The following is a 21,622-nucleotide window of genomic DNA, read 5'->3' on the forward strand; positions in this document are numbered from 1 at the left end:
CGAACATGAACACTCCAAGCTCGGCTCGGCTCGGTTCATTTACACCCCTAACTATAGTAGGATTAAACTCAGTCCACTCCTCCTTATAGAGCTCGTACAAAACAAAAACGAAATTGCCAAAATGGAAAATATCAAAATGAAAAACGGCGAAACAATATTCTTTTTTATTAAAATAAGAAATAAATATAGATTTTTAAAATTTTGAAGTTTCATAAGCGTTTCTGAAAACTAGGGATGGCAATGGGACGGGGTGGGGACGGGGAAGCCATCCCCATCCCCGCGTGTATGGGGAATCCCCATCCCCGTCCCCATTTAATTAATGGGGATAAAATCATCCCCGTCCCCATCCCCATGGGGATCCCTGTTCTCCGTACAATTAAATATAATTTATAAATAATTTTATTATTTTCATAAAATATTTGAAAAAAAAATTATTATAGAAAATACTATTACCTTTTATAATATTATATATTTATGACTAAATAGAAATTAATAAAAAAAATTATGTTAAATTATTTAAAATTATAAATAACATAATAAAACTTATAATATAATATAAATATACATAAATATAAATCGGATCCCCATGGGGACGGGGATGGGGACTATACTTCCCGTCCCCTCCCCATCTCCGTGGTTGGGGAATGATTTTCCCCCATCCCCGTACCAATGGGGGTAATTGGTGGGGATTCCCCACCCCATTAGGGGCGGGTCCCCACGGGGAACGGGGAATCCCCTCCCCATTGCCATCCCTACTGAAAACAGAAATGTAATGCCGGAAATATGAGTTGATCACATGATCATGAAGAACCATTAGGCAAGGCACTAAGGCATGCCACTATGTTATCCAGACCAGACAGATGCTCTACATATGGTCATATTTCATATATGAAGTAGTGAATTACCAAATTAATGAAGGTAAAGTAAGTAACAGGAGATAACTTTACAAACCTGTCGCAAGCTTTACAGCGAAAAGGATGCTCAAAGAGAGAGATGCCCCACAATTTTAGAATTTCTAAATAGTCCATGGCTTGACCTTCTTTCATCGTGTTCCTCGTATGGATTTCCTCTATAACTTGAGCTTGCTTCTTCATTCTCGGAGGAGCCTGGTCTTTCTGTGAGGAACTGTTCCCAAAATACATCATTAACTCGAGGAGGAGCAGTTGCCGCTTGATTCTTATTCGGTAACTCCTTTGAGGAAGATAAAGGTGTGTCCCCATTGCCTGCACTTCTGTCGGTTACGATAATTCTCGTATCAGATTCTTTACCATTCTCATTAAACTTCGATTCCGGAGATGTGCAAATTTCCGAACCTAGCTCAGGTGTTTTAGCCGAGTAAGGACTCTTGATTTGAAGCGGTGAAGATGCCAGAGTTAAATTCAAATGGCAGGAAATATGGCCATCAACTTCGTCATTCGAACTCAAAGTCTGTTGAAGTAAATGCAGCCCTGGAGCTTCATTTGGTGTCGCTTTTCTTGGGCAAGCTTGATCCCCTTTAAATGTATAAGATGCCCCGGTATCTGAAAGTTCATATGTCGCTTCAGCTGCAAACAATAGAGATGTTTTTGGATGTGCATCTTTAGGGTCTTCTGATATTTTCAGCAGCGGACTTCCACCATCTTCATTAGAACTCTGCGTGCTATTTGAGACCAAATTAATATCGGAAACAGCTGGTGACAATTCTAGTCTCAGCCTATTAGAAAAATCTTGATGGAAAACATTCCCAAACTCAGATCTAGAAGTACCGTGACTGTCCACAAAGCTAATTTCTGCAATTGATTTTGCATGATCATTTTGAGGCAGTCGTCTTTTCTTATTATATGCTGAAAAATCCAAAGATTCAATTTTACGAGCAAGATTTTCAACGAAAGTAGAATTCTGAATGGCCTTCTCTAAGAATACCAGCAATTTTTCTTGCCTCTGCTCCATGCTATCCACCTTCTGCATGAGTTCTTCCAACTGAAACTTTTCCGCTAATTGTTGCTTCTTCGACCTAACAATATTAGCCTCAAGTGTGGCCTTTTCACGTGTCAGCCTATCTATCTCTTCATCAAATGCTGCTCTTTCTGGATCCGCTGCAGAACCCGGAGGGTGACTATGGCTGTGAATCGGTTTCCTTCTATGAATACCTTTAAGAAGATGCTTTTGATCTTTCACAAAATCTTCATTCGCAAATTCCCATTTCTCAGGATCAATCTTTCTAAATCCCTGTCATCATCAAATTACATTGCTGAGAGATATACGAACATCAAAAAAACACATAAAAAACCTCATCCCTAATTCAAGCGAGAGAGATGCATAAGCAACCGCGTGAAAAAAGAATCACACAACGAATTTCACCACCATTCACCAAGAGAACAAAGAAATGAAAACTTCTACAAAGGGGGAAGTTGTTCCTCAACAAACAAAAAGAAGTACCAACACAAAGTTACCACTCAAACATCTATCTGTTCGAATACAATGTCTCTCTCGCATCTATCTGTTCAAATACAATGACTCTCTCGACGTTAAAATATTCAAATACAATGGCTCTCTCGCATCAATCTGTTGGAATACAATGTCTCTCTCGCATCATCCTCGACAAGCACAATAATTGATAAAATGCAATATTTGTAACAAATTTAGGCAATATTATCAAACAGAAGTTTGGTTTGAATCCAAATCATGTGTTACTTTGGCATAGCAATGTGACACAACATAATCAAATACATTCAATCCAATTAATCACTCAATTTCTATTTAGCTCATAAAAATTTGAATTCATCTACACATAACAAACACATACAATATTATTTCACAATTAGATTAAAGCAAACGAACAGATCACTATTAACGACGAGGAGGAAGAAGAAACATACATAGGTATTCAACTGCCTGATAAAGCTAGAGAAGTTATTATGCTTGAAATAAGTCGGAAGCAGAATCCGAGCAAATTCCGGTGGATTCCACACAACAAAGCTATTATTCGTCGAGCTCCACGACACAATTTCGTCCGTCGCCTTATCATCCACCATATCGTACGTCTTTAACAAAAACGGCGCCGGTCCTCCTCCGGCTGCCGCGGAGGTTGTTGCTTCCATGATTAATTTTGATTGTTTAATTAAAATAAAAAAATGGATCGGAAATGAAAATTAAACTTTTTATGATAACGATGATCGATTAACAGAAGACAAAAGAAGACGAAGGAGGAAAAGATAGCGTAAAGACCTTTTCGTTTTCTTTTCTTTTTTCTTTTTATTGTGTTTCAATTGCCACGTCACAAATTTCCCTTTTTTAAATAATTGTTTTACTAATTTATTAATTTTATTTTGGTATTGAAATTTTATTGGTCAGCTGATAGTCTTTATAATAATAGTCAATTTACATGCACATTTTTTTTGACTCAATGGGATTGGATGAGTAAAATGGGTTTACTAACCGTTGGTTGGTTGGTTAAAATGGCTCGGTTTGCTTGATTATCAGGTATCGGATTCGAGTTTCGCCTTTGTTACGAGATGAATTTATAGCTGATTTTTGGCTATCTCGCTGTGAATTAGTTTGTATAAAATCCGAGTTCTGAAATATTATAATTAACAATACTTAAAAAAACAATTCATGGTTTGGTAGAACACAATCTGTGTTGGACCAGTTAATTTGTTATAAAGATTTAAATTATTTTATTTTTATTAAAAAGTTATTTTTTTATAAGTTTCATCTGCTTAATTTTCGATTACAACAGACTAAATCCAGTCAGGCCGAAATGTTTGATTCGTCTGCTATCGAGCTTGACCAATTGGTCCCAAATCCACTACAATTTTCAAAGCACTACATCAACTACTAATGTTTAAATAAAATATCTTACTTAAATCTTAAAAAATTGCTTATACTTAATTTTCAAACAATTTTTTAATACATTTAGGAGATTGTATTTCGTTAATGAAAATTTCCCCCAGGCCACTCTATAAAAAAATTGGATAGGCCTAATCGATTAAATGTTTAAAAATCTTACATACAAGATTTGGACAAAATGGCGGAGCCGAACGCCCGTCGTGTCTCCAATTGAGAGTTGCTTGAGAGAGGAATGAGGTCAAAACGCTCCGCCCCGATTCATGGGTTAGAGTTCTAAAATAGAGAATCTTTTATTTAATTTTCTTTTGAATTGAAATGACATTGCGTTTGGCCTTTAAAAAAAATTGTCAAAACTTCTTAGGCTTCATACAAATCATGTATAATCTTACGTGAAAAAAAAAAACTAGATTCACATAAGAATTTTTCGTCGCACACCCTCTGACTTAAATTCCTAACTATGCCGCAGTTTGGATGTAGAAGGAAAACAATATAATCCTGCAACTTTTTCATCTTATTGCAATACAAAAAATTTCATGTCCTAAATAATAATTTTCAGGAGATGAAATAGAAAAAGAGGTTCACAAAATTTTAGACATGATTACACCAAAACTTACAGGCAATCAATTAATGTAGCCACCAAGCAAACAAATTCTCTGCTTATTCAAAAGCAAAAACAACAGAATCGCAGCAATTTTTCCTTTGGTACAACGGAAAAAATTTAAATCACATATTCGCAGTGAAGTTGGTTGAAAGAGGATGACAATTGCTGGTACATTTATGGTAGCTGCAGACAAAAATATCTCAATTCTCTACTGTTCCCGGCGCATTTCGTGCTCGATCAACTGTCCATATGGTTCCTATAGATCTTCCCCATAAAGCTTTCAAAGCTTTATTTGGATGAGTTTTAATGATTTCTGTCAGCTTCTTGTTAGTATTCTTTTCATATTCTGGGCTAATAATCATCGACGGTCCTCGACCTTTACCCTTAGCTTCCGTAAACCCCCCAACCTTTCAAAAGCTTCCCTAAACCCCCCAACCTTTGTGGCGGCGCTTATTCACGGTACTTATGGACGATAATATCCCTACAAAAAAATTTGGCGGCTGGCGGCGCAAAAAAAGAAAAAAATTTGACGGCGCCACATCATCATAGGTCCAAAAATATTCAAAAACCCCAAAACACCCTTAATTTAACCAAATCAAAATCAAACCAAAACACCCTAGTCTAATCTAACCAAACCCAAAACAGCCTAATCAGACCATATGGCCAACAACCGCCGCCGGTCCGACCACCACCTCCGGCCGCCACCTCGGCCGCCACCTCCGGTCGCCACCTCCGGTCGCCACCGTCTGTTCTGATCTGTTCTTCAAGAACAGATTTCACATCTGTTCTTGAAGAACAGATGTGATCTGTTCTTAGAACAGATCTGGAAATCAGATCTGTTCTAAGAACAGATCTGTTCGTCTTCTCAGACAAACTGAGAAGACGAACCCGTCTTCTCAGTTCGTCTGAGAAGACGAACGCCGTCTTCTCAGACAAACTGAGAAGACGGGTTCGTCTTCTCAGTTCGTCTGAGAAGACGAACGCCGTCTTCTCAGACGAACTGAGAAGACGAACCCGTCTTCTCAGTTCGTCTGAGAAGACGAACGCCGTCTTCTCAGACAAACTGAGAAGACGGGTTCGTCTTCTCAGTTCGTCTGAGAAGACGAACGCCGTCTTCTCAGACGAACTGAGAAGACGGGTTCTTGAACTAAACAACCATGGAGCCACCGGAGAATTACAGCGGCGGATTTGAAGAAGCGGAGAAGATTATTCTACGGTGGGATTCAACAGCATCAGAAGAAACCAGAGAAAAAATGATATTCGAAGGAGATAGAGAAGAAGTAGATCGTTACTTAAAAGCAATTGACCAACTTTCCATTTCCGACGACCAAGATAAAGTCAACTCCGGCACCATTCAGATCGCCATGGCTCGACTTGAAGACGAGTTTCGTAATATTCTACTCAACCACACAACCCCCGTCGAGTTAGACTCACTCGCCGCGGCTGATCCGAGTTCTTCCGGCTCAGGAGCTGAGTTCCTTGTTGATCTGTTCTAAGAACAGATCTGGGTTTTCAGATCTGTTCTTAGAACAGATGGTCGCCGGAGATGACGACCGGCGACTGTACCGGCGGCGGGTGGATGGTGGATGGTGGTTTGGTTAGTTTGGTTCATTTTTTTTTGGTTTGGTTGGATCGAATATGATTGAATTTTGGTTTGATTAGCTTATTTTAGGGGTATTTTGGGGCTTTCATTTTTTTTTTAAATTCTGACATGTCAGATGACGTGGCGCCGCCAGCCGCCAATTTTTTTTTTTTTTGTAAGGGTGTTTTCGTCCATAAGGACCGTGAATGGCGCCGCCACAAAGGTTGGGGGGTTTAGGGAAGCTTTTGAAAGGTTGGGGGGTTTACGGAAGCTAAGGGTAAAGGTCGAGGACCGTCGATGATTATTAGCCCATATTCTGTATAAATGCCCTGCATAACAACATATATTCACTTTTTGAATGATCTAGATATCACCATCAATAAATGAACTACATTAGTCGGTGACTAGTGAGATATGTTGCACATGAACTTTTCGAGTCTTATATTTGGGAGTTCCGTTTTTATTTCCACCGCTTCTAAACTTAGATTCTCGATATTTTAAACATACTCAGCGTTTTCCGTTTCAGCATTTTATGTTTCTGTGCTGCATAACTAGTGAGTGTGGTCTAACCAGATTTAGGGTAATAATGATTGAATCATAAAGTATTTGCTCATGTCAAACTGAAATATCTTTTCCATAAGCTACACACAAAAAAAGTCCTATTTAAATGAGAAACTGAAGACATCAACACCAACCTGAAGATCAAGAACTTCATAGATATCTTTCACTTTTGCAACACAGACTGGATCCGCTTTCCCATAATTTTCCTGCAAAAAAAGATATCAATAATCAGTTGGATGCGTCTTATGGAAGAAAATAGTACAACATTCAAATGATGAAGCGTATTTCTTACATATAGCACGTTCTTTTGGTCTGCATTAGCAAGTTCTAATGCTTTCACAATAAACCAAGTGCATTTGAAATCTTCAATATCTGTTCCAACCTAAGAAATAAAATAACAGAACACGAATCGAGCCTCCAATTACATAACAAGAGAAGTTTAACAGATACGGTCTAGTTTTTTACAGCAAACTTACTTTACCAGTCACTTTCGGGTCCCCAAAGCAGTCTTGATAATCATCCTGCAGCACAAAAATACATATTGATTATAAGAAAGAGAACATATGCCAACTTGCTCAGCGATCAACAGAAATCAAAAAATTCATCTGCATTTAGTGAAGGAAGAATACGAGTACTTCTGGAAAAGTGAATAACCTGTACTTGAAAGTAGATAGTAATTTCAATAAGAATCTTCATAACATCGTCCCGATTCTCCAGTTTTTCACCCGCCAAAATCAATGCACATGCAACCTAGGGTATACAGCAAGTACAACTAAGAAGGCGTCAAATCTGATACAATGGATCATTGTGCATCTTATAGAAGGGATACACCCCACAAAATGGAGTCAAATATTTTTTCTGCACTACAGATGAACTAATTAATGCACCTGCTTGTTGCATAGGCTATATATAACATAAAGTACTTAATGCAAATTATAGATATTTTCCTAATAAAGGCAATAAAATATAAAGTTTCAATGAAACCATCCCTGAAAAGTTTGCTAAGTGAGTATCTTTTGTCCAATCATCCAGAAGTATCGTCGTATAATACTTGAAATCGGCAATTTGTACAAAATAATTAAATAGTAGCATTTATAAAAGAATCCTTACTTACCGGAAGGTACATTGAATAATAAGCACTTTTGTACTCAACAATGCGGTGATAACTGCATGAAATCACAGCAGAGAAGAAGTAAACCTGTTTGATCACAAGCTAAATAATGAAGCAAACAAAACCATTATGCTTTATATCTCACAGTGACAATGAGTAGTTTGACAGATCTTTTTCTCCTTCGAAGATGGTAATTAAATCTATCATTTCTCCAGAAACCATCTGAAACTCCACCTGTGTAAACATGATTATGATAAGAAGTTGGTTCTCGATTATAATGAGTAAACGCGGGAATAAATCATCCTTGACATACTAGTTTCAATAAGATTATATTACCTCATTAAATAAATCAAGCAGATCAGCATAATAAGGCTTGTCTCTAAAATACATCCTCAGAATTCTGTGGCGTTGATTGTCGAGAAGCATACTGTCATTTATAGCAATAAGCCCAACCTATAATGGAAAGAAAGTTATAATAGTTGCTAATCTACAAACCAGTAAAACAACAAATAGAGAACAATAACAAATCCTTGTTCTTCAGGAAGAAAAGAGACCGTTCGCACCTTTGGTAGTTTGTACCAACAGGGTCGACCACTCCGTGTATGAGACTTATCCATCACATCATCAAGAACCAATGCATATGCTTGAAGCTGGAATAGTTGGTGTCCGAAAAAGTTACTATTCTCACACAAGAAACTAAAATCATGCCAACTAGTACCCTGCCTCAACCAAACTCATAAGTTTTTGTTCCATAATCATACCCATTCAATGCACCAACCAAGCACACTAGCAAGAAGAAGTCCGCCGTCGGTCAAGTCTTCTCCTTCCTTAAGCGCCATGTAACAATCAATGACGGCCAATCCTCGGTAAAGTTTTCCTGCCAGAACACAACCGGAAAAATTAGGAAATTAAGACGAAAAAGTCTTCAATGGTATTGGTATATATTCGTTCGCGATAAAGCTATTAAAAGATGCAACTTCCATATCCCACCTCTAGGTACATTATAATCCAGCATCTGCAAATAAAAGGACAAAGAATTAGGACTGTAATATAAGTACTTGATCACATTGCAGCAATCTCATAACAACCAGTAGAAACTTATAGGACCAAACCATGAAGGTTGTTAGAAAAGTGTAGCTGTAATGCTTCTATAAGCTAGGGAGCACGGATACAGACTCGGGAAAACGGAACACTTGGACACGGGCACGGCGAAATAGTGTTATTTGAAGGTTTCTAGTAAACAATGAAGTTTCTTGTTTGAAAAGTCAAGTGTCCGAAACATTTTCGGAACGGAATGCGGTGATCGAATAACGTGTCTATGCTACAGGTTCATAGCCTAAATCCATATTAGCTAAATTATGGAGTTGCATTGATCAGCTAAAATAAGGTAAGGAGTATGAAATAATGAAAAGCTGCAACTTATGCAAATTAGAGAAGAAAATTGAAAGAAAAAAAGGAGTGAAAGTAAAATGCCTGGTCGACCCATTGACGAGAATCATCAGTGAACTCAAAAGCAGAATCATTGAGTAGCTGCGACTTCAAGATTGAATAAACCTCCAAAAACTTAGTTTTTGAATCTCTCATGTTTGACTTTCTGTTAATTTCGGCTCTTTCTTGGTATTTGTCTAAACACATCTAATTAGGTCCTTAACTATAAGTGTCTTAACTAAAGGTGTCTTTTTTTTTATTTTTTGGTTAAATGCAAATTCATACACCACCTTTAACCTAATTTGCAATTATAACGTAAGCTTTTAAACTTGGCAATATCAGTAATGAACTTTGCACTTTTGGCAAATCGATAGACCGATATTTTTCCAAGACATTTTTACCAAGTTGGAAGTCGGGATTGTCACGTAGACTGACAAGTTGGAAAATAAACGGTGTTTCGATTTTCCAAAAAGTAAAGGTTGATGCCTGTTTTTACCAAAATTTTAAACTTAATGTTGTAATTGCAAATTACGCTAAAGTTTGTGATTTTATTTGCAAACGTGCCAAATTACGTGGCAAATACGAAAATCCACTGTGTCAGTATACGTATTCTTTCTGACTTCCAACTCAGCAAAATTTCTCCGAAAAATAATCGGTGTATCGATTTGCCAATTAGGTCAAAGTTGGTGTATGAATTTGCATTTAACCCTTTTTTTATATACTAGTGTCGCTTTACATGTTTCACACGTGACTCGTAGTGTGACTCGTCAAATTATCAAATAAAATTTAAAATAATGGTTTATTTGGAATAGTTTATCTTATTAAATACTTAAGATGACGGTTTTAATTATTAAAAAAAGTTAAATTTGTGCTCAAATTTTATATTATAGATAATTTTAATAGAAGATATAAAGTAAAAATTAAGATAGTAGTACATTGAAATAGTTTATCTTATTTAAAATTCTATACAATAAAAAATAATTAAAATAATAATTATTAAATAGTTAAAATAGTCTATTTTAATTAGTACCCTCTTTTCCAACCAACTTCACTATGAATATGTGATTCTAAATTTTTCTGTTGTACCAAAGAAAAAATTAATGTGATTCTGTTGTTTTTTGCTATTGAATAAGCGGATGATTCATCTGCTTCATGGCTACACAAATTGCCTGTAATTTTTGGTGTAATCAATTATCAACTAATCATGTCTGAAATTTGTGAACCTTTCTGTTTAGCTTTTATACCATTTGAGTTAAAGTTCATTGGTAATTAAAGGTGTCTTAACTAAAGGTGTCTTAATTAAAGAGTTTTATAGTATGCAATAACTAAAGATGTCTTTATTCCTCCCACAAGCGCTCTCCTCCATAAGTGATCTTTTTATTTATTTATTTGGTGTTATGAGATCAATAAATTCGGTTATAAAAAAGTTATTGAAAAAGAAAGTCAGAGATAGAAGAGACAATTAATGAAAATAATGCATTTTTTTCCATAAGTGAAAGAAAGTTAGAAAGAGAAGTGGAGACAGTTAATGATTTTTTTTCATACATAAAATTTAATTATGTGGTTTTCTATTGGTGAATGTGTTGCACGGACATTTAAGAAATGAAATAATTTAACAATAAATAATAATTCAAGGATAAAAAAAATTAAAGATTGGAAATTAGTTAATCAAAATACCTAGCCAACTCAAAAACAAATGTATAGACCCGAGTAATCAAATGTTAAAAAAATCGTACATGTTTGATTTGGACGTATAAAGAACACAACATAATCCTGTAATTTTCTATCTTATTGCATTAAAGAAGCTTTCATGTCCTGAGTAATTATTTTCAGGAAATAAAAAAAATGTTCGCAAAATTTAAGACATGATTAGTTGATTATACAAAAAATTGCAGGCGATTTATGTAGCCATGAAGCAGATGAATCATCCGCTTATTCAAAAGCGAAAAACAACAGAATCACAGCAATTTTTTCTTTGGTACAACAGAAAAATTTAGAATCACATATTCACAGTGAAGTTGGTTGAAAAAGAGTCAAAATTTCTGGTAGCTGTGAAGAAAAATATCTCAATTTCCCTCTGTTCTTGGAGCATTTCGTGCTCGATCAGCTGTCCATATAGTTTCGATAAATCTTCCCCATAAAGCTTTCAAAGCTTTATTTGGATGAGTTTCAATGGTTTCTGTTAGCTTCTTGTAAGTATTCTTTTCATATTCTGTATAAATGCCCTGCATAACAACATATACTCATCTTCATGAATGATCAAGATATCAGCATCTTCAAAAAAGAACTTCTTGCATCTAAAGCAGCGGATTTTAAAACAAGTTATTCGTCAATAAATGAACTACATTAGTCGGGGACCAGTGAGCTATATTGCATGGGAACTTTTTGAGTCCTACATTCAGGAGTTTTGCTTTCGTTTCTGAAAACATTTCTGCAACTCATTAACTCTATATTAATAATCTACTCTGATAAAAAATAGAGTTAGCTATTTCTCATTTCAGTATTTTTTGTTTCCGTACTACATAGCTAGCATGATCTAACCATATTTAGGGAAATAATAATGGTAGAATACCAAGTATTTGCTCATGTCAAATTGCAATTATTTATAAGCCACAAAAAATGAAATGTCCATATTTAAAAGAGAAACTGAAGACATCAACACCAACCTGAAGATCAAGAACTTCATAGATTTCTTTCACTTTTGCAACACATAACGGATCCGCTTTCCCATAATTTTCCTGGAAAAGAAAAGTGAATATCAAATAATCAGTTGGATGCATCTTATAGAAGAAAAAAGTACACCATTCAAATGATGAAGCGTATTTCTTACATATAACACATCCTTTTGGTCTGCATTAGCAAGTTCTAATGCTTTCACAATAAACCAAGTGCATTTGAAATCTTCAATATCTGTTCCAACCTAAGAAATAATAATACAAAACACGAGTCGATCCTCTAATTAGCTAACAAGAGAAGTTTAATAGATTTGGTCCGTTATAATACAACAAACTTACTTTGCCAGTCACGTTGGGGTCCCCAAAGCAGTCTTGATAATCATCCTACAGCACAAGAATACATATTGATCATAAGAAAGAGAACATATACCAACTTGCTCAGCGGTCAGCAGAAATCAAAAATTCTATCTGCATTGAATGAAGAAAGAATATGAGTTCTTCTGGAATAGCAAATAACCTGTACTGAAAAGTAGACAGTAATTTCAATAAGGATCTTCTTAACATCATGGTTCTCCACTTTTTCACCCGCCAAAATCAATGCACAAGCAACCTGGGGTATACGGCGAATACAACTAACAAGGCGTCAAATCTGATTCGTAGGATCATTAGTTACTTGCACAAGCAGTGCATTTCAAAGGAAAGTCACAGCCCACTGAATGAAGTCAAATATTTTCCGCGGTACAAATGAACTAATTACTGCACCTGCTTGTTGCATAGGTTATAACATATATTACTCAAGGAAAATCGTAGAAACTTTGCTAATAGAAAGCAATAAAACATAAAGTTTCAATGAAACCACACCTGACAAATTTGCTAAGAAAATATCTTTTGTCTAATCATTCAGACTTATTATCGTATAATAAAGCAAATCAGTAATTTATAAAGAATAAGTAAAATACATTATCAAAAGAATTATATTACTCACCGGAAGGTAGATTGAATAATAAGCATTTTTGTACTCAACAATGCGGTGATAACTGCAGGAAATCACAACAGAGAATAAGTAAACATGTTTAATTACAAGCTAAATAATGAAGCACACAAAACCATTATGCTTTATATCTCTCACAGTGACAATGAGTAGTTTGACAGATCCTTTTCTCCTTTATGGGTGGTAATTAAATCTATCATTTGTCCAGAAACCGATTGGAATTCCACCTGTGTAAACATGATTATGGTCAAAAGTTGGTTTTTGATTATAATGAGTAAAAGCAGATAAACGTCATCCTTGACATACTAGTTTCAATAAGATTATATTACCTCATTAAATAAATCAAGCAGATCAGCATAATAAGGCTTGTCTCTAAAATACAGCCTCAGAATTCTGTGGCATTGATTATTGAGAAGTATACCATCATTTAAAGCAATATTCCCAACCTATAATGGAAAGAAAGATAAATAGAGTTTGAATTTTACATCAGGTCGTGCTAATCTACAAACCAGTAAATAATAAACAGACAACGATAATCCTGGCTTTTTGAAAGAAATTTGGAAAAAAAGAAATCGTTCACACCTTTGGTAATTTGTACCAACAAGGCCGACCACGCCGTGTATGAGAATTATCCATTATGTCATCAAGAACCACTGCACATGCTTGAAGCTGGAATAGTTGGTGTCTGAAAGGGTTACTATTCTCACACAACAAATTAAAATAATGCCTACTAGTACCCTGACTCAACCAAACTCATAAATTTTTGTTGCATAAGCATACCCATTCAATGCACCAACCAAGCACACTAGCAAGAAGAAGTCCGCCTTTGGTCAAGTCTTCTCCTTCCTTTAGCGCCATGTAACAATCAACGACAGCCAATCCTCGGTAAAGTTTGCCTGCCAGAACACAACTGGAAAAATTAGAAAACTAAGATGAACAAGTCTTCAATGATATATATTAGTTCGAGATAAATTAGACGCGACTTCCAAATCCCACCTCTAGGTACATTATAATCCAGCATCTGCAAATAAAAGGGCAAAGAATTAGGACTACAAGTACTTGATCATATTGCAGAAATCTCTTAACAAGCACTAGAAACTTCTAGGATTACCAAAACATGAATGGAGTAAGATAAGTGTAACTCTAATGCATATATAACACTAGGAAGCACGGAAACTTCGACAAAGTAGCGTGTCCCGTTTCGGAAACCGGAAACTCATATGAAATGTTTCGGTAATAAAAAAAGTTCGACAGTTGTTAAAAAAACCTAAAAAAATTCTTAACAAATAATTTTTTTAATCAATTACCCACAATTTTTATTATTCACATTATCTACAATCAATCGTATCTTCTTGAATTTATTGGGTTAATTATATTTGATTTTTACAATTAATTGGCATAAATGTATAAACAAAATTTAATATATATAACATTTTATAATTTTTAATATTATGAAAATGTTCCTATGTTTTTATTATTTACACGCTTCCCCCTCTAGTGTCCTTCATTTTTAAAAAATGCTGTTTCCCGGTGTCCATTTCATGTCATTTCCGTTTCCCGTATCCGTTTCCGTGCTACTTAGTATAAGTGCATAGCCTAAATCTATGATAGTTAAATTAATGAGTTGTATCTAGAAACATGAGTGTAATATAAACAGAATGAGCTCACCAATCTCCAACCTGGGTCATAAGAAACTCAACTTTCAAAGTCATTTAAAAACTAGAAATAACAAACCAGGCCAAATTTGTATACTTATAAGAAACTTTGTTCATTCTAAACTAACATTGCATGAGAATACGACCAACTACATACATGTTAAGTCTATATGAAATCGAAATGAAGAGTACCCAAATTCTAAAACAAACGAACAGACAGCAAATTGAAAGAAAAACGAGTAAAAGAAAGATACCTGCTCGACCCATTGACGAGAATCGTCGGTGAATTCAAAAGCAGAGTCATTCAGTAGCTGCGATTTCAAGAGTGAATAAACCTCCAAGAACTTCGATTTTGGATCTGCCATGTTTGGTTCGGTTCGGTTCGGTCGGTGTTAATTATGAATGTGAAGTCTGATTTTTTTAATTTTATTTCTGTTATTCAAAGGATTAAATCTGGGTTACTGGACTCTTGAGGATGCTAGTGAAGAAGAAAATGCGCCATTCTTAACGCTGACGTGCAAATATAAAAATCTATATTATCTGCACCAAAAATAAAACAGATTCAAATATGTCTGCGCTTCATTATTCCAAGTAAAAGGATATAATTCTTTTAATTTTTAATAGTACTATTATTTTGGCCTATCTTAAAAGAATCCCGACCTTATAGCCCTTTTTCGTTCCTAGTCTAACGTTGAAAATTTATCAATTTTACCCTATTTCGTATTTTATCGTTTTAATTGTACCCTAAAATATTAAATTGACGTCCTTTTCATTTGGAAAAAAAATTCAAAAACGTTCTCCATATATATCATATATTAATTGTACATGTTTAAAATTTATTTAGATTTAATTAAAAAATTAAATTACTTTTAATTTGATTATGATTTTTAGTTAGTTTTTAAAAATAAAGGACTTATTTGTACTTTTTTGAATGGAAATGAATTTAATTTTATCTTTAAACATGGTTAATTGAATGATTTTATCATTTAGGTAAAAAAATTGACAAAAATTAAAAAAATGGGGTACAATTGAAACGATAAAATGCGAAATAGGATAAAATTTACAAATTTTCAACACAAGAGTAGGATCGAAAAGCGGTTATAAGGTCGGGTTTTTTTAAGACATCATGCCTATTATTTTTATGAAATTTGATTTGATATTAATGGATTTTCCAAATGTCAAATTAGTTATGAAAAAAGTTACTATAATTTACGAAAAGGTTTCTTTATAAATTACTATGTTTCATGATCATGAACAATTTAACAAAAAATGGTAACTACAATTAAGGAATTGTTGAGGAACTATGGATACCGGATATTGACAGATCATAAAAAATAGCCTATATTTGATGCATTTTGCATACACTAATTCTATTAAATGGATACAAAAAAATCTTGTAATTTTACTCTAAACTAATCAAATTATAATTTTTAAATACGAGTACGATCGGTGATGGAATCAAAAAATAATACCTTCTCCGCCTCGAATTGACATGCTACCTTAATTTAATACAAGATGTACCAATAAAAGAACTTATTATTAATATATTATTTATATATCTAGAATTATAAAATGACAAAATTGGAAAGATATATAAAAAGGTAATTTTAATCATTTTAACTATATTTTTTTAAAATTTCCGTATTTGTCCAAATGACTTATTATTGAGGGAGTAATAAAAAGCAGAAAATGAAAAAAAAAACCCGAAGACTGAAAATAATAATATGAAAAGGATTAAATGGATAAAATAATATCAAAAGAAATCAGAGACAACCAAAAACAACCTGTGACTAATGGTGACTAATAATAAAGGAGCGACCACCGTACCGTTAATTCTGCCCCATGTAATATATTTTTCTACGTATACGCGTACAAAAAATCCTTGAATAACAACATGAAATACTAGCTAATATTGAAAAACAAAAGTATACATCAATCATCAATTTTTTAAAACTATGTATAAAAATCATTTACATGTATCTCTCTTTCAAACTATCTAACAAAATGCATAAACAACTCTATTGCGTATAGATTACTGGTGAGCTTCAATGTACAAGCAAATCACTCACTCAAGTAACCACTATAATTTCATTCAAAAACATACATACTAAAAGAAAAATAGAACAAAACCTAATAGAAAACTTGTTATCTCTCCAATTCTTGCTTGCAGAGAGGGCAGCAAGATATAATTCTGAGCCATTGATCTACACATTTGAGGTGAAACATGTGCGAACATGGCAACTGCCTCACTTCTTCCTTGTCTTTGTACTTGGCCAGGCAAATACAGCATTCCTGTCAATGTCATTTCATTTACGGCTCAGCAAAAATCGAACTAGATTGTTTTTCATACTAGATCACCCTTAAATTTCTTGTGATTTGGTTAAAATGGTTTAAAAAGGATTAGTTTGGATGTGAATGCGTAGGAAGTTTGTTTTCGATTTTGATTTGGTTTGTACCGTTGATAAACCAAATCGAACAAAAAAGAACTTCAAAACGACAGTCTTTTCGATTAATTTAGTTATCATAGGTAATTTTGGCATTAATATATTGAGCCAAACCAAAGAAGATTGTAAATTTTGGTTAACCGAATCATTAATTTATAAATATTTGGCGTGCTTTGATTTTGATTCTATGCTTTAAAAAAATGGTTTGGTTTAAAGTTTTGCTGAATCAAACCAAACTGAACTGAACAAGCACACCCAATTTTCAGTGATTATGAGACAAACTCATGATCTATGAAGCAGTGTAAGCTACCTTTTCTGAATAAATTAACCAGGACTTACCGGGTCATCATTTGCGACGAGGGTTGAATTGCAATCAACATCATTGTCATCTTCTGAATTGGTGTCACCTGCTTTATATTTCCAGCTTGGAAGACTGGAGATTTGATCATCAGATGCTCCTCTTTCAGCTGATCCCATTTGCATATTGTATCCGAGGACGCTGCTAATGAGTGGCACACAACAGCATAGCAGCAGAAACAGAAGAAATGGAAATGAGTAGCACACAGCATTCCAAGCAAGCAGAGAGATGCAGAGCACATGGAGTTTTGGAGCTCGGTTGAAAGATCCAAATCGTGAATCGAACACCCAAACATTACCCATTACAAACCATATCGCAAAGAACAGCTCGAGGGAAGTCCGGCATCTGTTCATCAAATGTGTGCATCTGAACAAATAGTATAGAGGAATCAATGGATACAGAAATAAGTTCAGAAGTTTTTTACTAATCCATTGATAGGTGAAAAGAAACCTTATGAATTTTCAATTCGTCTCTTCTACAAAGAAATCAGTTTCCAACTTCAGCTATATATTGCACGAAACTTGTCTGAGTCCTATGTTTCGGTGTTTTGTTTTCATTTCTGAAAACACTTTTGAAATTTCAAAATTCCATTTGCCAACTTTGTGAAAAACATTATTTGGACGTTTTCCGTACCATGCAACATAGAACTTCAGTAATTACCTAGCTATAAGATTTCTTGCTGTTACCCACAAGTTGTCAATTTTATGTTATAGAATCTTGAGATTACTTCAGAATTCTAAATATTTCACAATATATAGTTAGCACTGCAAGAAACGTAAACTCAGATACGTACCTAGAATCCTCACTTCCTCTTTGACGTTCCAAATCAGGAAGGCCAAAACTATCTCCCTGAGCGACATGAACTTGGCGGTAGCGCCCATAGAGCAGCAGCAAGCTAAGAAGGCAACCAATATCATAACCAACAATCCATATTCGCATAGGCCAAACCGGCTTCTCCCTCTTAGAAATCGCCACAGTGAACGTAGTCATAGTAATTTGAACAAGCAAAGCTACAAGCTCGAGCATCATCCAAGTGCTAGAATTAAAAGGATTAGACCCAAGATTGGACCTCGAACCATTCTGATAGTGAAACACCCTTCTCAAGAAAGTAAACCACCTCGCTCTCGATATTCTCATTGCCAATCTTATCAGAAAAGTAGCAGGGGGAGCTCGGGCAGGCCTGGCTCGAATACTCACAGGACTATGATTCTCTCCAACCGCAGAATTCGACGAGAATGATATGAACCGGGTATTCATCTGTAAGTATTTTAAGATATGAACTTACAGAACTGAGCTTTGAGCAGCTCAAATATGAAGATACTATGAACACCTCAGAGATTTAATAATCAAGCAATAGCATGATCTTATACAAGTGAACAGCAGCATGAATTGTATGTTACCACTAAGTAGATGAATCACAAATATTGTATTGAAAATAAAAGAAACTGAGTATTACTGTAATGAAATTTGGGTGATCATGTAAATTCAGTGAGGCAAAAGTACAAACACCACTAGGGGTGGACCAGTTTAAGCGAAAATCAAAAATTTTGAACCGTTTAAGCGAAAATCAAGGTCTCTAAAAATATCTCAGTACCCATTAATCAAAAAAGCAAAAGGGTATCTATAAATAACACAAAAACAGGGAATTAGTTGACAAAGTTTTTGACTTGAACATGAAACAAAAAGATCTCATAAAAAAAACAGACATAAAAATTTGAAAAACCCAACTGGGTATTTAAGCAAACATGTAATAAGATTGGAGGGGTTGGGAAGAATAGGACAGGAAGGTGAGAGTTGGGTTAGAGATGGTGACCAAGAATCAACTGGTGAACAACAAAAATTAAAAAAAAAAAACGTTTGCTTGGGTTATAAGCAAGTCAGATGTTTGGAGGGAAGCTAGGTAGCTAATTCTGTTGCCTGTTAGCGTAAATTTTGAGAGGTTTTAGTTTAGAAAGCAAGCAAAGCTTAAATAGATGATAGATAGCAGCAACAGCAGATTAATTGGATAAGAGGGAAAGAGAGAGATTATTGTGATATTTTATTGATTAATTTTGGATTAAGTGTTAATATCTGAGGATTAAGGAAGGGATTTTGAATTGTGGCGGGTACAGTAAATGTAGGAGAATTTGATTCCATGATGAGAGGTCGGCCAGCCACCTAATTCAACAATTAACTTCTCACCCTACGTGGGGGAGCTTATGGCCCTCTTTTTTTGTTGTTTGTTAGTTATTTGCTTCCATTTTCTTCAACCTTACGTGGGGGTATTATAAAGAGATTTTATAATGTTAAGAGTAATTGAGATCATGCTATTGCTTGATTGAGATCGACCTTAATTCATTGTTTTATGATTTTAGGGTTTTTGCCAGGCGGAGTCGTGCGTCCATCCTACTCGGAAGTGGTCGGAGACGTAAATTTTTTTAAAGAGGTAGTTTTAATTTTAAACTCCGGCTGTGCCCTTATTGGTATGAAAAAATCGCCAACTCCCGAATAAATTTTCCGACTATCCCAGTATTTTAAGGCGAACGTTCTGTTAGATATATGATTATGATACTCATATAGGACCTGTGATTGTAAGATATTAAACTCACTGGGTCACTCAAGTCTCAGAAAATCTCAAAAAGGTCACTAAAGTCAATTTTTTTACAAAATGATCACTGAACTATACCTTTTACTACAAAAGGGTTCACTTATATAAAATGACGTAAAAATCTAACATTTTTGCTTACGTGGCAAGCCAAAATTATAAAGAGGAACATAATTCAGTGACCTTTTTATAATAAAAGAAATAACCTAATGATTTTTTGTAGTTCACAAAAAGTTTAGTGTTCTTTTCGTAACAATAGAAATATTTTTGGGATATTAAACACTGTAAGTCACCGAACTTACTTGTTATTACAGAAAGGGTATTAAACTTCATTTTGTTACAAAAAAAGTCACTAAAGTATACATTTTGTTACAACGAGATGTCACTAACATAAAACGCACCGTTTTGACACTAAAACGCACCATTTTTACTTATGTGGCAAGCCGGAATTACAAATAGGAATATAACTCAGTGACCTTTTTGTAATTCACGTTAAGTTTAGTGACCTTTTTGTAACAAAATTTGACCGAATCCGCCGTAGTGACATCCCGTTGCAATAAAAGGTATAACTCAGTGATCTTGTTGTAACAAAATGAAGTTTAGTACCCTTTCTGTAATAACAGATAAGTTCAGTGATATAGGGTGTTTAATATCCATATTTTTGCAAAAAAAGGTAATTCAGTGACTACTTTATAAGAAAATTGACTTTAGTGATCTTTTTGAAATTTCCTGAGACTTGAGTGACGCAGGGAGTTTAATATCTGTGATTGTATTATGATGAGGTAATGCACTTTTTCTAATTAGAATTTGCAAAAGTTATATTGAATTGGAGAATTAAAATGAACCAATAAATTTATTTTTATTCAATTGATATTATTTAAAATTTTAATTTTTTTGTTTGATTAAATTTTAAAACAAAAAATAACTCATTTATTTAATAAAATCGAACCAACAAACCAAACCAAACCAACAAACTTATAAATTATAACTAACAACATAATCAAATCGACTTGTTTGATTCAATTTAAAATATTTCGTATTATTGCAAAAATGATTTGGTTTGATCACATACCCGACCTTGGTCGGTTTCGAAAAAATGAAAGATAATATTAATTTGATTTAGTTTGATTTGAATGGAATGCAAACTCCCAACTATTATCATAATGATACTCTAATTTTGTTTGCCATACAGATATTTTTATGAAAGTATTGATTTAAACATTATTCTTCTAAGAAATTTTAAGCAAATTGAGATTGAATGATATTAAAAGCTTGCATTCTTTATGATTAAGGATTTTTAGCTTATTACTTCAAGTAAGGCCATAGTTTGAGAAAGATAATTAATTTCTCATTGAGATTTAGAGTAAGCAATCAAGAGAGTACAATTGGATGGTGATTGGTATTATTACACATCTTCTTCTTTCTATTTTTACATCTTTCCATATTTTGTTTAATGTCAACATATCTATATTGATAAAATTAGTAATGGTTTTGTCTATTTCTTCTAGATTAGTTTATGGTTGAAAACAAATTGCTTATGGAATTGGCTAGATTAAATGTTCTTTTATTGACAAAAATTGAATATTGATTTTAACACGCATATGCATTTCATATCTAAGAGATCATCTCAAATTTTTAATTATTCCTTTGTCATGTCATGTCCTATAAAGGGAAATACATAAATACACAAATTTATAATTATTTCTTAATTCAAACTCGTATGATTGAATAATAAAACTTCTTTTAATAAATGTTTAAAATGATACTTAAATTACTTTAAAGAAATAAATATATATGGGCTATT

The 21,622-nt window shown here is 34.2% G+C and overlaps 4 protein-coding genes across 4 annotated transcripts; all 4 read right to left on the reverse strand.

The window, feature by feature from the left end:
- Positions 1–770: 770 nt before the first annotated feature.
- LOC126667763 (heat stress transcription factor A-5) lies at positions 771–3,213 on the reverse strand. Its single transcript, XM_050360827.2, has 2 exons — positions 2,859–3,213; positions 771–2,208 (listed from the first exon to the last, which is right to left on the reverse strand). Exons 1-2 carry the CDS (start codon positions 3,078–3,080, stop codon positions 982–984), a joined length of 1,449 nt encoding a protein of 482 aa, XP_050216784.1. The 5' UTR covers positions 3,081–3,213; the 3' UTR covers positions 771–981.
- Positions 3,214–4,318: 1,105 nt separating this feature from the next.
- On the reverse strand, positions 4,319–9,350 carry LOC126667764 (farnesyl pyrophosphate synthase-like). The gene is made up of 13 exons (XM_050360829.2): positions 9,157–9,350; positions 8,674–8,698; positions 8,445–8,560; positions 8,247–8,333; positions 8,020–8,136; positions 7,829–7,917; positions 7,687–7,738; positions 7,227–7,322; positions 7,049–7,093; positions 6,865–6,954; positions 6,707–6,778; positions 6,322–6,340; positions 4,319–4,769 (listed from the first exon to the last, which is right to left on the reverse strand). Exons 1-13 carry the CDS (start codon positions 9,316–9,318, stop codon positions 4,630–4,632), a joined length of 1,110 nt encoding a protein of 369 aa, XP_050216786.1. The 5' UTR covers positions 9,319–9,350; the 3' UTR covers positions 4,319–4,629.
- A 1,529-nt stretch (positions 9,351–10,879) lies between these two features.
- On the reverse strand, positions 10,880–14,980 carry LOC130014517 (farnesyl pyrophosphate synthase-like). Its single transcript, XM_050360833.2, has 12 exons — positions 14,687–14,980; positions 13,774–13,798; positions 13,558–13,673; positions 13,360–13,446; positions 13,107–13,223; positions 12,916–13,004; positions 12,772–12,823; positions 12,304–12,396; positions 12,126–12,170; positions 11,942–12,031; positions 11,778–11,849; positions 10,880–11,336 (listed from the first exon to the last, which is right to left on the reverse strand). Exons 1-12 carry the CDS (start codon positions 14,795–14,797, stop codon positions 11,178–11,180), a joined length of 1,056 nt encoding a protein of 351 aa, XP_050216790.1. The 5' UTR covers positions 14,798–14,980; the 3' UTR covers positions 10,880–11,177.
- A 1,380-nt stretch (positions 14,981–16,360) lies between these two features.
- Positions 16,361–19,421, reverse strand: LOC126670407 (E3 ubiquitin-protein ligase At4g11680). Its single transcript, XM_050364120.2, has 3 exons — positions 18,028–19,421; positions 17,216–17,600; positions 16,361–16,724 (listed from the first exon to the last, which is right to left on the reverse strand). Exons 1-3 carry the CDS (start codon positions 18,489–18,491, stop codon positions 16,578–16,580), a joined length of 996 nt encoding a protein of 331 aa, XP_050220077.1. The 5' UTR covers positions 18,492–19,421; the 3' UTR covers positions 16,361–16,577.
- Positions 19,422–21,622: the final 2,201 nt, after the last annotated feature.

Source organism: Mercurialis annua, linkage group LG2 (assembly GCF_937616625.2).
Source record: "Mercurialis annua linkage group LG2, ddMerAnnu1.2, whole genome shotgun sequence".
NCBI lineage: Eukaryota > Viridiplantae > Streptophyta > Magnoliopsida > Malpighiales > Euphorbiaceae > Mercurialis > Mercurialis annua.